The sequence below is a fragment of the Vombatus ursinus genome, unplaced genomic scaffold (genome assembly GCF_900497805.2).
Source record: "Vombatus ursinus unplaced genomic scaffold, bare-nosed wombat genome assembly UNPS02014778.1, whole genome shotgun sequence".
In the NCBI taxonomy this organism is placed as follows: domain Eukaryota; kingdom Metazoa; phylum Chordata; class Mammalia; order Diprotodontia; family Vombatidae; genus Vombatus; species Vombatus ursinus.
Genome location: NW_020954556.1, coordinates 4,146,767 through 4,164,573, shown reverse-complemented (window position 1 = coordinate 4,164,573; position 17,807 = coordinate 4,146,767). Strand labels below are relative to the sequence as shown.

Sequence of the window (17,807 nt, the reverse complement as noted above, 5' to 3'; positions counted from 1 at the left end):
AGAAAAAGTAATCTTTGGTAATCTTGGAGAAGGCAATTTGAGTTGAGTTATGAGGATGGAAATCAGAATGTGATAAGTTATAAGTTGAGAAGAAAGTATGAGGTGAGAAAGTGGAAGCAGTGAAGACAGTTTTTTAAAAGAAATTTGGTTGTGGAAGGGAAGAAATATAGAACAATAGCATGAGGAGATGTATTAGGCTGAAGTGAAGGTTTTATAATGATGGGAGGCAGGATTTATTTGGAAGTTGTTGGGGGAAAGTCATTGTATTAGGAGAGACTGAACATTAAAGGAGCAACTCTGATCAATGCAGCAACCAACCATAATTCCAGGAAACTAATGACGAAGAATGTTATCTATATCCTGAGAGAGCGGTGAGAGACTCAGGGTACAGAAAGAGATATTTTTGGACATAGACGGCCAATGCAGGAAGTTTTTTTTTCTTGACTGTATATTTGTTACAAGGGTTTTGGTTTTTCTTTTTTTTTTTATTGGGGGGAGCTGGAAGAAAAAATGCTTGTTAATTGAAAAAATATTTTAAAAGAAAGGATTTAAGAGTTAAAAAGAAAAAAAAAAGGAGACAAAGGGAGAGACAGAGAGAGGAAGAGGAGCAACCTTCCAAAGGAGACAGGAAAGGATGGGGTTAAGGATACAAGGTGGTAGGTTGGTGTTTGCAAGGACAAAGTAGTCCACTTTTTCCTTTAAGACTAGAGCAAAGGAGGTGAGAATGGGAAGATGATGTTGTGATGATTTGAAATCTAGGACTGGGGAGTAGCACAGAAGGAACTTGTGATGTGATGACCTTATTTTATTCAGTTAAGAATACTTGATAAAAATCCTCTGTTGGGAGTGAGGAGGTACTGTGAGTGATATGAGGAGAGAAGATTTGGAACAGACGCTCTGCAGGATGGGATACAGACTCAATCATGGACGAATAAAAGGACTGGTGTAAAGCAGTTGGGGCTCTGGTGAGATTACATAACATACATTTGAAGCAGACACAGCACAGTAATGTGACTTTTGGTCTCTCCACCCTCCTGATTCATCAGGGTATATGTAGGAGCAAAGAAGAAAGATGGTGGGAGTAATCCACAGCTGGGGTTTGAAAGGGATGAGAGGCTAAGGGACTCAAGGGCAGAAGACAGGGTAAAGTTGAATCGCTTAATGAAAGGCTTAAGTGAGGCTAGAGCAGGGATGATGGACTGGGAAAACAGGAAGAAAGCAGGAAAGGTGGTGCCTCATGCAATGACTGGCATACAGGAGATGACAGGAATAGGAGAGATGCGACCTGTTTTAGGTATAGATAATGCCAACACAAGGAAACTGCTTCTACCAATGCTGGTTGGCCCCCTCTCCACAACTTAAAGAAAGCTGCCTAGAGAACTGAGAAAGTCAAGGACTTGCCCAGGGTCCCACTACATCAGAGGCAGGACCTGAACCCAAGTCCTCCTGGCTTTGCCAGCTTTCTATCCACTACCCCACACTGCCTCTCACCTGGCACAAAGGAGATGGTTAAAAAATGCTTACTGCTTGATCAATTTAATTGAGCAGGCCTCAATGGGGAGGGATTAAATGGTTTAGAAGGAACCAGGGGCTGGGACAGATGGAAGGATAAGGGATTATGATCAAATAAAGGAACATAAGAATATCAGGAATATATGTGTGATTGACATCTAACGGTTTAGCACTCAACTGTTCTGATTGAATCAGGTATGAAACACACATTTCCCTGCCTAACACTGTCCCTGGAAGGCAGAATTCGTAGATTTAGAGCCAGAATTAACCTGAAGGGTCATTTCATCCAGTCCCCTCATTATACTATGAAGTCTGGAGAGAGGAGATGATTTTCCTGAGGTCACACAGGTAGTGAGCAGCAGAGTCCTGCTTCAAACCCAACTCTTCTCAATACAAACCCTGCATTCTTTTACCTGCACCAAACTGCTTTACAGTAGCTCACAAGCTCTGCAAAGGGCATGCAAAAGCGGAAGGGTATGGCTGTAGACCAGTTGTCACTCAAGCACCTACCACCTAAGTGCAGCAGTGGTAGTGGATAGAGCTCTCTATCCACTGGAGTCAAAAGACCTGAGTTCAAATCCAGCCTCAGAGGCTTCCTAGCTGTGTGACCCTGGGCAAGTCACTTAACTGCTGTTTGCCTCAGTTTCCTCATCTGTAAAATGGGGATAACAGCACCTACCTCCCAGGGTTGTTGGGATGATAAAGTGAGATGATAATTGTAAAGCGCTTAGCACAGTGCCTGGCACATGGTAAGTACTATATAAATACTAGTTATTCTTATTACTTGAGACTATCTACTAAGAAAACGAGGGTCTGAGACTTGTATTGAGGGAGGGAACCTCCACACCAGTGACATCCTGGATCCCTGTTGTACTGACTTAATGTCATCTAGGTAGTATTAGGAAGGATATACATATATATACATACATACATACACACATTCTTCTAGTCTACAACAATTATTGTTCTAATATAGATTTCTAAGCCCTAATCAGAGGATCAAAGGATCACAGTTCTAGAAATAGAAGAAACTTCAGATGTCACATAGTTCAACCGTCTTTCTGTACAGATGAGGAGTCCGAAGCCTCGAGAAGTTGAGTGACTTATGTAACGTCACATGGGTAACAAGTATAAGAGGAAGAATTTGAATCCAGGTCCTCCAACTCAAAAGCTAGTGCTCTTGCCACTGTACTACACTGTATACTAAGTCAATGACCCATTTATTTGGAGCCATATTTGATGCAAAAATATCTAGTATAATAACAACTAGCATTGATCATTCAAATTTGTTGAAACAGGATTTGATCTATAATGAAATTTCTCTGCCTGTGGAAATATCAAATAAAGGACATGAGATGCTCTGAAGTTAATGACTGGTGTAAGATGACGCAGATTGAAATAGAAGAGGAGACTGTACTTCTTGTTTGTCTTTAAAAAATGAATGCAGAAATGATAAGTGTGTAAATAAATTTTTCTTTATAAATCTTTTTATTCTATTTTATGGAACTTAACATCCCCTTTTATCACATCTTAGTAGAGTATTGAGACCAAAGATCATTTCCTTCTTTTCTTTTTATCCTCAGCACAGTACCTGGAACATGGTGGTGCTCAGAATATACTAGGTGAATTGAACTAAGTCCTTCTGGGTACGCTAAAGAATCTTGTCTGATTCCATGGATAGAGGAGGTGTTCAATAAATACAAGAAAGGTTGAACTCTCTACTCTTTTTAAACTAGGACACTACAGTCGCAGCAGGCAAAAATGAAAACAAAACCTACTGGTCTATTAACATGCCATTTTCATTCAAATTTTAGGATATGGTTAAATTTTGCCATTAGGACTTGCTGCTTAATTAAGACAAAAGGAAACAAAATGTGAAAAAGGGATTGTTTGAGATAAGAAAAAGATAATTTAAGTCATAACTTATAAAACGGTAATTCACAGATTAAAGGACAGAGAAAGAAAGATGATAAATCAATATAGGAAAGCCACCAGCTGAGATTTCAAAGCACCGATGAAAAAAACAATTGTATTGCAAAGAGAATAAATGTAAGTGTTAAAAGTAGAATGAATTATTTAGATGTGATCCATCTTTTCCTTTCTGTAGAAGCCTGTGAAATCTGATTAACTCACTCAAACTGAAGATAATGATTTATGGTACAGAGCTCTTTCTTCTTTGGCAACATGAGCATGATACATGTTTGAGTAAACAACAAGGACACTATTACAATGATACATCAATACAATGTCTGTACATAAAACGCAAGGATCTTGGGTTGATTTTTTGGTGGTGTTTTTTTTTTTAATTTTTTTTTAGACCAGAGCAGCAACCATTCTAAGCAGTATTTTGTAAGTTTCCACTAGGCTTCTGGCTTACTCATGCTCTCACAGCTGCCAATCGATGTTTCAAACAGAACCAACGATTGAAATGTATTTTTCAGGTCAGTCAAAACTCTGAATACATGGAATCAGAGTGTCAGAGTGGAAGAGGTCTCAGAGGGCATCTAGTCCAATCCCAACTGAAGTATGGCTTCCCTCTATGACATCTTGACAAATGGCCACCCAGCCTCTCCTGAGAACCAAGTTCATTGGTATTTACTGACAAATTCATTGGTTATTTAAAAAACAACCAACCCACCAAACCATGACACTCTATGGAAACACGTAAACAGGGATAACTGCATAACCATCAAGGACCCAGATACCAGGCTTCCTGCTATAAGAATTCATTCCAGGAATAGAGTTTCAATCCCCAATACCTAACATGCCCCCACAGAGGAAAGAAAAGTCAAATCAATATTGGACAGATGACCTACTAGCAATCCACTGTGTGAGTTATTAGAAGCTGTCTTCTGGTACACACACGGAGGCATTACTCTCAATGCTTCCCCTTCCTCTCCTCTCACTTCTCAGCCTTTTGTCATTTGTTTTCTGACTTCATCATTCAACCACTTTCTCTAGGTAGTGCAGCAGAGGGGTAGCTGTTGTTATTATCTTTGTTTTACAGCTGAGGAAACTGAAGTTCAGCAATATTAAGTGACAAGCCCAGGGCCCTGCAACCAGTAAGTGTGTGATGCAGGATTAGAACTCAGATCTTCTTGACTCCCAGTCCACGGAGCAAGACTCACAGCTGCTCTGTTTCCAAAGCATAGAATCCCAGGGGTACCCTGGGTAACCTCATTGTTCCTAATATATGTAATGGTTTGGTTTAAAAGGAAAAAAGGTCTGCCCTTTTTGGGGATGGCACCTCAGACTTCAATTTCTACTCAAACTAGCAACCTCCCTTTGAACTCCCTTTAGATATAAAACTTCAATTGCATTTTTTTAAACTACACGCTTACCGTTGCATGTGAGACAAATGGGTTAACTGGGTGTATAGTTGGTTGGGCAACAAGCTAGTCTTAGAGAAATAATATCTGGGCCAAGCAGACTGGCTATCATTGTCGCTGAAACCCAAAACAGTGAAAAGAGTAGGTAGTGAAGCATGAGCTGACTTGGCAAAGTTGGCACTGACTTGCAGTTTTTCAGACAGCACACAGTAATTGTGTTCAAGGTGATACTTTCTTGGCAAGCCTGCAGACTCAGCCCCTATCTCTGGTTGCAACTTCAACTACCCAGAAGAACCCAGGGTCTAGGAATCATGGAAATGGAAAGAATCTGAGAAATCATAAAGTCTAATCAACACCTTTTCCAGGTGAGAAAACTAAAACTAGAGGAGGGAAAGTGATCTGCCAGGAGGTATAAAAATGGCTTATGGCAGATCCAGGATGAGAATACTTGTCTTGTGAATCCCAGCCTGGCATTGTTTCTACTACACCAGTTCTTTTGAGTTGGAACTTTCTCCTATGGGATTGCTTGGGAAAGGCAATGTGAGTATATCTCTTCATTCAGCCAGAGATAATTTATTTGGACTGTCAAATTAACCCTGTAAGTGCAGGGCTCATAAGATTATTCACTGCTTATTAACAAATTTCATGAGCTGATGAATTGGTCCCTAGGAAACAAGGAATAGAAAGAAATTCAGACTAGTCTTTGAATAGACAATTATTTTGAAAATCTCTTGGACAGAAACAGGAGATAGAGAACATTACAAAAAGCAAAATAGATAATTTTGATTACATTAAATTGAAAAGTTTTTGCACAAACAATGCCAATGTAACTAAGATTAGAAGGAAGGTAGAAAATTGGGAAAGAACTTTTACAACCAGCCTCTCTGATAAGGGCTTCACTTCTAAAATATATAGAGAATTAAGTCAAATTTATAAGAATACAAGCCATTCCCCAATTGATAAATGGTCAAAGGATATGAACAGACAGTTCTCAGATGAAGAAATTAAAGCCATCTATAGTCATATGAAAAATGTTCCAAATCACTATTGATTAGAGAAATGCAAATCAAAACAACTCTGAGGTACCACATCACACCTATCAGAATGGCCAACATGACAAAACAGGAAAATGATAAACGTTGGAGAAGATATGGGAAAATTGGAACACTAATGCATTGTTGGTGGAGTTGTGAAATGATCCAACCATTTTGGAGAGCAATTTGGAACTATGCAATAGCACTTCTAGGGCTATATCCCAAAGAGATCACACAAATGGGGAAAGGACCTACATGTACAAAAATATTCATAGCAGCTCTTTTTGTGGTGGCAAAGAATTGAAAATTGAGAGGATGCCCATTAATTGGGGAATGGCTGAGCAAGTTGTGGTATATGAATGTGATTGAATACTATTGTGCTATAAGAAATGATGAACAGGCCGACTTCAGAAAAACCTGGAAAGACTTGTATGGTCTTATGCTGAGTGAAATGAGCAGAACCAAAAGAACGTTGTACACAATAACAGCCACGTTGCATGATGACTAATATTCATAAACTTAACCCTTCCTGGCAATACAAGGATCTAAGACATATCCAGAGGCCTTGTGATGGAAAATGCTATCCACACCCAAAGAAAGAACTATGGAAGCCAAATTGCTAATTTTTTTCTCTTCTGTTGAGTTTTGTTTCCTCTTTCTGATGGTTCCTCTTATCGGTTTTAATTTCTACTTACAACATCACTAATGTGAAAATATGTTTAATATGAATGTAAATGTATAGCCTATATCAGATTATGCGCCATCTTGGGGAGGGTGGTGGGGAGGAAGGGGGAGAAAAATTTTAAACTCAAAAGCATATGGAAGTGATTATTGATAAATCAAAATAAATTAATAAAAAAAATAAGAAAATCTCTTAGCATATTGAAGAGAACACTTTCTGTAACAATAGTCTCTCTGGATTCAGGTTTCTTCTGCTGGTAGTAGGGACCACACTGAAGAGATTTCAGTACTCACCATGGAACCATGGCGCGATTGTGTCCGAATTTTTCTCAAAGCCGGCTCTCAGTGGGATCTGCTCCTCCTTAAACCATGTAATGATGTTTTCTTGGGCTGAGTGGGACACAGATCTCTCCACTCCCTGATTTCTGTCATTTGCAAAGGATTAATATTTTCAGTTAGATTTAATACTATAGATAAAGCTAGTATCTTCTAAAGGGACACAATATGCATTTAAAAGCCCAAGCTACCCAGTCAGAGGTACTGTGGGATTTTTTTCATATTATGTCCCAGGGCCCAGAAAATAGATCCTTTTCTGCATCTTTCCAGCCATCCTGACAAATGCAACTGACAAAAATGTCATGAAAATTTAAGTGAGCCATGGGTATGACCAACTGCTGTGTTTACTTTAATTCATTTTTAATATTATCTGGGAGCTTCATTAACTTCCAATTAAAATCTGAGAAATTAAGTATTAATATGTGGAGACTGCCTCTAGCACAAGTTTCCTGGAGAGAACCTATTTGTAAGCAAAGCATTCAAATCAAATTAAGTCAGTTCCTGCCTCAACCTTTTCATCCTTCTGTTTCCTTTTTTTTCCTCTGCTTCTACTAGTCTCTCTAGTTCACTTCCCTTCTCTCTCTTCTCTACTTTGAAGGTTTTAGTTCAGTTAAGAGATATCTTCAAAAATGAGGGTGTTTGAAAATTTATACAAAAAGGACAAAGCAGGCATTGAACTAAATGTTGGTAGCAAAGCCTCCTTAAAGTTCTGTAAACACAACACTCCATCACTCTTCTCTTTGCCTTTGCCTGGTTGTCCCCCCATGCTTTGAAGGCTCTGCCCCCTCATCTCTCCTCTTGCTTCCTTGAAGGTTCAGCTCAAAGCCCACAGTCTGCAGGAAGCCTTTCCTTATCCTCCTAACTGCTAATGCCTTCCCATCCAAGATTACATTCTGGCTCCTCTGTATAGATCGTGTATAAACCTAGTTATTTATTCTCCATTCAAATGTATGCTCTTTGAACACAGAGATCATTCTTTGCCTTTCTTTATATTCCCAGTACTTAACACAGTGCCTGGCACATAGCAAGTTCTCAATGCTTGATGACAAGCTGATTAGGGCAAAGGTGAGTCCCACCCATCCTCTGCCTTTCCCTTAAACATGTTTTCCACATCCTTGCATTAAATGAAGACTTACTTTCCTCTGATGACACCATGTCCCTTGGTGGAACCTAATGGAAGCTTCTCCTGCAGTGGTTGACATAGTCTTTGTTCCTCACTATTACTTCTAGACTATTATTATGCTATCATCTTTTGTTATGTCCCTTTTTGTGAATTCCATGGTATCTGATACCAGCCTCTCTCTCTCTTCCTTATTAAATTCAGCGATTGCTCCCTAACCCATCCCCGTTTTAATGACTTCACACTCAACCTCATGATCTTCCCTCCAACACTAATGATGTCAATATCCATGTTGATGATATTCCCAACACCTTGACCTGTTGCTTTATTTCATCAGCTCCTCATATCCACTCCACTGCAGCACCCATAAGCATACCCATGCTTTGGATGCTGTCACCACTCCGAACTGCTTACTTCCAAGGTTTTAAATTCTAAAATACCATTCTCTTATCACAACATCCTGTCCATACATCTCTTCCTCCTCCACAATTCTACTAAGTTTGGTGTTTTTTACCCTTGTTATGACCTCCACTTTCTCTACTTAATTTAATCTTCTACTTAATCAGGTCTCTCTTGCTTCACTTGAATTGGTCACTAGAAAACAAGAAATCCAGGCTCATCTTTGAAAAGCAATTGTTTGCTATCTCCACTTCTACTCTTAGATTGTCAAGTAAAGTCATATAATGGTGCTAACTGATTCCAGTAAAAACTAATGCTATATATGTTGCTTGGAGATCCTTTCATGCATATCAACTTGTGTTTATTTTTCATTCCCCGCAGTGACCATTGCAAATTTTTTTTTTCCTGCAAGCCCCTAACATCACCCCAACCCCCACGGCCTAAATTCAAAATAACAGAATCAGAGTTGGAAGGGACCTGAGAGGCCATTTTGTCCAACCTATATATGATCAAGAATCTCTTCTACAATGTCCCCCTTAAGAAACTATCTCCTCTTCACTTCAAAACCTCTATTGAGAGGGAATTTCTACTTGGGAAGATCAAGGTCACCCAATGTGAACTTTTGCAACTTCTCTAATTTCCATATCCAAATGTCTCTTTATATCTTTACGCATCCTCTTTTCTTTCCCTTATTTCTCAGAGAAGGAAGTCTCTTCTTTCCAAGGTTAGTGCCTCAAACCGTGCCCTCCATTCCTGCCCCTGCCATCTGTTGTGATTGGTCTATCAGTTGCCCTCTTTCTGGGCTGTGCCCTGAACATGCACAACCGTCTCCATGCCTTCAATCATTTTGTCTCAGCCGGCTCCTTTTCCTCGGCCTACAAACAGGTTGTTGTATCCCCAAGAGATGGAGGTTTCACCACCCTCAAGTACCTTCCTTTGACTCTCTTACCCATTGAGCCACTAGGTTACTTCTGCTTCCTTTGACCAGCAAACTCTTAAAAAAAAATTCAACAGTGTACCACTCATTCCTTCTACCTCTTTTGACTACTACTTACCACTAAATCATTTATAAGTGGATTCTTCTCTTATCACTCTACTGGAACCACTGTCTTAAAGGTTACCTTCTAACCCCTAAATCCAAAGATCTTTTTCTCAGATCTTCATATTCTTTGACCTTTGTAGTCTCTGACCTTGTTAACTACTCCCTTCTTAAAAGAAGGAAGGAAACAAAAACTTATGGAGCACCTGTTATGTGCCAAGCAATGTGCTGAGTGCTTGGCAAAAATTACATAATTTGCTCCTTCAACAACCCAGGGAGGTAGGTGCTGAGGAGACTGAGACAGACAGATTTTAAATGACTTGCCCAGGGTCACACAGCTAGTAAGTATCTGAAGCCCAAACGTGAACCGAGGTCTTCCTGACTCCAGGTCCATCGTTCTATCCACTGAGCCACATACCCCTTGAAATACTCTCCTTCACAGCAATGTGGCACTGTCCTGGTTTTCCTACCTCTTTTATCTCCCTTAATGGTTCCTTATCTTATTTCTACCCTCATTCCAAACCCATAACCCCCTAAAAATCCTTTGTTCTTCTCTTTGTATGCTCTTTATCTTAGTGATCTCATCTAAGACTCCCATAACCTCAACACCTCCAAGACCACGTAGTTCAACCCACACCTGAATAAGAATCTACTGTTCCACATTCCTAACAAATGGCCAAACAGCCTTTGCTTTAAAACTTCCAGTGAGGGGGACCTCAATATCTTTCAAGGAAGACCATTCCATTTTGGGACAACTCTTAATTGTTAGGAAGTTAAGAGATATTTTTAAAATAGGTTTAAATCTGCCTCTTTGCAACTTCTAACTTTTGTTAATCTTCCTATGCTCTGAGGGCAAGCAAATAAACTTAATCCTTCTTTCATATCTCAGCTCTTTGACTTCACAGGGACAGAAATCATGCTCCCCTCCCCCTTCCCAAAGTCTCCTCTTCCCTAAGCTACCCATTCCTAGTTCATTTAAATATTCATCCTCACACGGGATGCTCTCCAGGCCGTTCACCATCCCGGCCATCCTCCCTTGGATACACTTGCATTTGTCAATGCCCTCCCTAAAATGGGTATGCCATTCGATGTTCTCTGACCAGGAGAGAGTACAGATGATCCATGAATTTTGAAACATAATATTTCACTGCAGGGAACTCCTGGTGAGGAATTTCCTTTACCAATGCGCTGGGAGATTAAACCTCCTATACATTAGTATAGGAAATTCCAGGCGAGGAAACCTTGTCAATGCAAGTTGACACCTTTTCTGCAACTTACAGTGTTAGAGTGTTGCCTGAGAGGGCATTGAGGGGGTACTGAGAGTTTAAGTGATTAGTCCAGGGTCACACAATAAGTATGTGTCAAAGGCAGCTCTTCCTAACTCTGAGGTCACCTCTGTTCACAATACCTTACTGCCTCTCCACGTTTGTTGAAAAGACAGTGATAATCTGCATTGAAAATCATAATTTTGATCAGGTTCCACATACACAAAAGTCTGATAGTACTAAGGGATTTGGTCCATCCTTTGAAATTTTCTATTGTAAATTATAAAAAGACATTTTCCTGTAGCAGTATAATCTATAGACCCTAAAGATGCCAGCTTTATACCCTGAAGCTAGAGAATATATTGTGTTTGACTTGGTTGAGAAGTACATGGACTGCAACAGAGAATACAAGTGAATTTGGGCTCTGGCTATTCTTAACACCCTTGATTACCACTAGTGCCTAAAAGGTGTCCCTTAAAAAAGCATTAGAGATCAATCAACTCTAAATTCTTATGGATGCTAATGGAATTGAAATTTGCAAGTGCTAAATTTATTTTCCCAGACATAATATTAACTGTCTTTGCTCCAATTTTTTTTAGAGCCCCAAGTGCTTTTGCAGAAAGAAAGCTACCATACGTGACAAAATTTTCATTGTAGCACTCTGTGTAATAGCAAAAAAAAAAAAAAAATGGACACAAGATGGATGTCCATCAATTGAGAAATAGTTTTAAAAGGGGCAGAGCCAAGATAGTGGATTAGAGGCAGCAACCCAGCTGAATTGTCTCAACATTGCCTTCCAAGTAACTTTAAAATAATGCCTCACATAAAATTTTGGAGTGGCAGAACCAACAGCAATTTAGGATGAGACCTTTTTCTAGCCTAAGAAACCTTAGGTCGGCAAGAGAGGTCTGTGACACTGGGGTGAAGGTCCATCTGAGGCAGAGGCAGCACCAGTGGCTACAGCAGCAGCAGCTTTGGAAGATCTCATCCCAGAGACAGTAAGGGGGGCAGATCAGACAACTAGTCAGAAAGACATATAAAAGGGACTCTTTTCTGGCACTGGGTACAGCTGGCACTGATTAGCAATTTCATCACCCATATGCTGTTCTGGTCCTAGATAACAGGCAGAGAGGTGCACTGGTGGTCAATCACAAGGGACCCAAGTCGTGACTAAAGAAGGAACCTAGACATCATATTTCAAGAAATTATCAAGGAAAATTGCCCCAATATCTTAGCTCCAGAGGGTAAAATAGAAATGGAAAGAATCCACCAATTGCTTCCTGAAAAGAGATCCCCAAATGAAAACTCCCAGGAATATTACAGCCAGATTCCAAAGCTTCCATGTCAAAGAGAAAATACTTCAAGCAGCCAGAAAGAACAATGCAGGTATCATGGAGGCACAGTCAGGATCACACAAGATTTAGCAGCTTCCCTGTTAAAGAATTTAGCAAAGGGCTTGGAATATGATATTCCAGAAGGCAAAAGAGCTAAGATTACAACCAAGAATAAACTACCCAGCAAAACTGAAAAGGGGGGAAAATGGATATTCAGGGGGGAAATGGATACTTAATTAAATAGAGGACTTTCAAGCATTTCCGATGAAAAGATCAGAACTGAATAGAAAATTTGACATTCAAACACAAGACTCAAGAGAAGCATAAAAAGGTAGACATGAAAAAGTAAAGGGACTCAATAAAGTTAAACTGTTTATATTCCTATATGGGAATATGATACATTTAATTCCTAAGAATTTTATCATTATTGGGATAGTTTACATGAGTATATGTTGAGTATATGTTTTCCAAAAAAAAATGAAGGGGTGAGAAAGAAGGATGCATTGCAAGAAAAGGGAAGGCAGAGGTAGAATGTGGAAAATTTTTTCACATAAAAGAGATTCACAAGGAAAATGTGGAAAATTTTTACACCTACGGGGAAAATGGGGGTGTGTGGCGAGCAATGCTTGAAACTCGCTCTCATCAGAACTGTTTAAAAGAGGAAAGAATTTATACACACACTCAGATTTACACACTCAGTTGTATATAGAAAGCTAACTTACCAATAGGCAAATAAGAGGAAAAAGGGATAAGAAAAAAGGGGAGAAGGGATATTAAGGTAGATTAAGGGAGATGGTAGTTAGAAGGAAAATATGCTTTTGAGGAGGGAAAGGGAAGAAGAAGGAGAAGAAAGAGAAGGAGAAGGAAGAGGAGGAGGAGGAAGAGAAGGAAGTACATAGTAATCACAACTGTGAATGTAAATGGGATGAGCTTACGCATATAATGGAAGCAGATAGCAGAATGGATTAAAAACCAAAATTCAACAACATGTTGTTTACAAGAGACACTCTTGAAATATAAAGACACAGAGTTAAAATAAAGAGCTAGAGAAGAATGTAGTATGCTTTAGTTGATTTAAAAAAGGCAAGGGTAGCAATCATGATCTCAGACAAAGCAAAAGCAAAAACAGATCTAATTAAAAGAGATAATCCAAGGAAACTACATTTTGTTAAAGCACACCATACACAATGAAGTAATATCAAAAATTTTATAGCAAGTTCCTCTGATAAAGGCCTCACTTCTCAAATGTATACTGAGTATAGAACTGAGTCAAATTTATAAAATAAGAGCCATTCCCCAACTGATAAATGGTCAAAGGATATCAATAACAAATGCTCTAAATCACTATTGATTAGAGAAATGCAAATTAAAACAACTCTGAGGCACCACTTCACACCTATCAGAAATGACAAATGCTGGAGGGGAGGAGGGAAAAATAAGTACACTAATGAACTGTTGGTGGACTGGTCCAACCATTATGGATAACAATTTGAAACTAGGCCCAAAGGGCTATAAAACTGTATATACTCTTTGATAAACAATGCCAGTACTAGATCTGTATCCCAAAGAGATCAAAGAAAAAGGTAAAAGACCTATATATTAAAAATATTTATAGCAGCTCTTTTTGCGGTGGCAAAGAATTGGAAACTGGGAGAATGTCCATCAGTTTTGAAATAGCTGAACAAGCTGTGGCATATGATTGCGATGATGAGAGAGTGGTTTCAGAAAAACATGGCATATGAACTGATACAAAGTGAAAAGAAATTGACAGAGAAGAATCAGAAGATCATTGTGTACAGTACGGGCAACGTTGCAATGATGATCAGTTGTGAAAGACTTGCTACTCTGATCAATACAATGATCTATGACAATTCCAAAGGACTCAAGATGAAAAAATGCCATCCGTGTCCAGAGAAACAGTTTGAACTGATGAACTCTGAGGGTAGACCGAAGTATAATTTTCTCACTTTTTTATTTTTCTTAATTTTAAAAAAATATGGCTAATATAGAATATGTTCTGTATGATTTCACATGTATAACTGATATCATTATTGCTTGCCTTCTCAGTGGGTAGGGGAGGGAGGGAGACAATTTGGAACTCAAAATTTAAAAAGAACAGTATTACAAATAATATTTTAAAAAAAGAAGTGTCTGAAAAACTATCATTTATTAATGTAACACTATTATACCATAATGAATTACAAATATGTGGAATTCATATGAGAAGACATATATGAAAGTTTCTGGAAAACTTTTATGGAAGCTTTAAAAATTTTTTCATTCCATACTGCTATAGTGACATCTATTACAAACAGTGCCCTCAAATCAGTCTTATTTTCAGGTGATTGTGGGCAATACTTCTGACTATGATAATAGTCTGATTCCAGTACTATTTATCTACTGAAGGGTATTTTAAAGTCTGTATTTGTACTAGAATTTGTCACCTGTCAGTTTAGGAAAGATCATGAGCTTCTGGTGCCTACTTGCTGTTGGTCACACATGACACACTACTTCCCACCTCCATGTCTTTGTCCTGGCTGTTCCCCCATGCCTGGAATCCTCTCCCTCCTCACCTCCAGCTCTTAGAATCCCTGGTTTCCTTTAAGACTCAGCTCAATGCCACCTTCTGCAGGAGGTCTCTCCAGCCCCTTCAGCTGTTAGCACCTTCACTTATAAGATAACCTCCCTTCTTCCCTATATTTCTTACATATGCATCCATTTTTCTACGTATATGTTTGCCTTCCCCCATTAGAATGTAAGTTTCAAGAAAGCATGATTTGTTTTTGCTTTTTCTTTGAATCTCCTGTGCTCAGCCCAGTATCTGTGGCACACAGTAGGTGCTTAATAAATGACTGTCATTTGATTGATTGATGAACTAAGGAAGGAAATAAGCAGAACTAATATAACAATCTATGTGAAGACTACAGTTACATAAGCAATAACCACTAAGAGGCAGGCAAAATCTGATGAACTGAAATGAACAGTCCCAGTACCACAGAAAAGATTATGAAACTCACCTCATTCTTCTCAGTAGAGAGATGGGGTACTAAAGATATGGAAGGACAGAGATGCTGTCACACATAGCTGCTGGAGGGGTTGGCTTTGCTTAAATATTTCTCTTTGTTATAAAGAAGGCTCCCATCAGAAATATTTAAGGGGACATGACTGTGGTGTGAAAACAAAGGATAATAATAAAACTTTTAAAAATGAATAAAATATTAATTTTGCAGAGAAAAGGGCAATTTAGGGTTGAAAAACCTGGGTTAAAAAAAATCTGGCTCCGACATTTGCTATCTGTATGACCTTGGACAAGTCATTTAACTTCTCTATGCATCAGTTTCTTCAGCTATAAAATGGGGGAGTTAAACTAGATGGCCCTCAGAGTCCCTTCTAAATCTCTTACCCCAAGTATAAAATAAAATAAAATAAAATAAAATAAAAGACACCATCCTTGCTGTTTTCAATATATAACATACCAAGGTCTGAAAGTAACTTTGGAAATGGATACATTCCAAAATGCGTTTCTCAATCTCCCCAGTATGGTCTGGATTAAAGGTCATGTGTAGACAACACTTGTACCAATTAAGTGAAAAATCTACACTGGAGGCAGGAAAAGTGTCTGCCATGGCACTCTAGTAATGTTCAATATGTTCTTGTTTTGCTCAGCATTATGTTCGCAGGGAAGCAGACAATACCCATATCCTAGTCCCTCATTTCCTCAGGCCATGAAAAAAAAAAGGGATTTCCCCAACTGCGGTCCTCTAGTGAAATGAAGCAATCTGAAAATTGTGGTTAGAGTTGAGCTGCCAATCACTGAACTCCATGTTCTAATATGGGGCTCTCTGCTGACCTCCAGTCTTGAATCTTCAACTGCCTATCAAACACCTCAAACTGGTTGTCCCATCACCATGCTCCCAACCCCCAGGCTCATGACCTAAGGGCCATCCTTGACTCTTCACTTTCTCACCCCCCCTCATCCAAAATCTGTTGCCAAGGCCTGTGGGTTTTACCTTTGTAGCATCTCTCAAATATGACCCATTCTCTCCTATGATACTGCCATTACCCTGGCACAGGCAGTTATACTTTGCATTTAGCCTACTGGTTGGTCTGCCTGCCACAAGTCTCTCCCCATTCCACACCATCCTCCACTTGGCTCTCAAAGTGAGCTAAGCATGTAGGTTACCTCCCTACTCAATAAACTTCAGTGTCTCCCTATCACCTCCAGGATCAAATATAAAGTCCTTTCGCATTCAAAGCCCTTTATGTCCTGCCCCCTCCCACCTTTACAATCTTCTTACACCCCACACCCCATGTACTCTTCAGTCCAGTAACACTGTTCTCCTTAATGTCCCTTAAACAAGACCCTCCCTCTTCTCACCATGGACATTTTCCCTGGCTGTCCCCATGTCTGGAATGCTCTCCTTTCTCATGTCTACCTCCTGGCTTCCCTGGCTTTCTTCACGTCCCAGCTAAAATCCCACCTTCTACTTCTTTGGGAAGCCTTTCCCAAACTCTCTTAATTCTAGCGCCTTCCCCCTACTGATTATTTCCTATTTATCGTGTAGTTAGTTTGCTCACACATAGTTGTTTGCATGTTGCTTCCTCCATTGGGCTGTGAACTGCCCAACGGCAGGAACTGTTTTTTGCCTCTTTTTGTATCCCCAGCACTTACCATGGTACCTGGCACATAGTAGGCGCTTAATAAATGCTTATTGACTGGAGCTTTTCAATATGGAAAGCAGAAATATAGAGATGCCACATTCACTATCTTCCATTAAGTTATAGAATTCCTTTGTTTTGTTTTGTTTTTTCAAGAGAGAGAGAGAGAGAGAGAGAGGGAGGGAGGGAGGAATGTTTAATGCCCACAAAGAGGGAGACTTTCTTCATGTCTTCCAGTTTTTACAGATGAGGAAACTACTTCAGAGAAGCAAAGTGACTCACATAGTGAATCAGGGGCAGAGCCAGGAAGAGAAGCTTAGCACAGTGACTGGGATATAGTAGGTGCTTAATAAAGGCTTATTGATTGACTGACTAATAAGTCAACTCTCTAGACTCCAGTATTCTTTTCACCACATTCCCCAGACCTTTTATTTCTAACTGCTCTCTTCTGCTCTCCCTCTAGCTAGAATGTGATACACTAAAATAGTATCAGCAATCAGCAGAAAAAATCTTATGGCCAAAAAACAAGATGGATAGGAAATTTGTACTATGATGTCACTTGTCATTTTCCACCAGACACTGGCCACAGCAAGTTATAATTTTCCCTGTCTCCCTCTAAACTTTTCTAGCATCAGAAAAAAGACATCATAATTGCCAAGAAGAGGATTTTCAAATAATTAACTGCACGATATCTGTGGAGGGAAATTGCTATCCACTTTTTATTTCATATCAGTGGTAAATACAGGTAGCCTGGCATTGTCATTATCATCATCACTAGCATTTATATAGCACCTAAAGGTCTGTGAAATATTGGCTTGTTTGATCCTCACAATAACCCTGGGAGATAGGTGCTGTTATTATCTTCACTTTACAGAAGAGGAAACTGAGGCAGTGATTAAGTGACTAGCCCAGGGTCACATAACTAGGAAGTAGGGTTTAGATTCAGTCTTCTTGACTCCAAGTCTAACATTCTATCCACTGTGCCATCAAGGTGATAGTAACACTAGATTGCTAATCAAGAGATCTGTTTTCAGTGTCTGTTCCCATCACCACCTCTGAGTAGTTGTGTAACTTTAAGGAAGTCACAGTCTCTGAACCT

The 17,807-nt window shown here is 39.4% G+C and overlaps 1 protein-coding gene across 6 annotated transcripts in view; it reads right to left on the bottom strand.

Annotated features, from left to right (window-relative positions):
- Window positions 1-17,807, bottom strand: part of SH2D4A (SH2 domain containing 4A) — a 108,279-nt gene that overhangs the window by 19,800 nt on the left and 70,672 nt on the right. For all 6 annotated transcript variants that reach the window (XM_027865330.1, XM_027865334.1, XM_027865335.1 and 3 more), the window contains one exon: window positions 6,851-6,981. In XM_027865330.1, coding sequence (XP_027721131.1) covers window positions 6,851-6,981 — 131 coding nt within the window. The remainder of the gene's footprint in view (window positions 1-6,850; window positions 6,982-17,807) is intronic.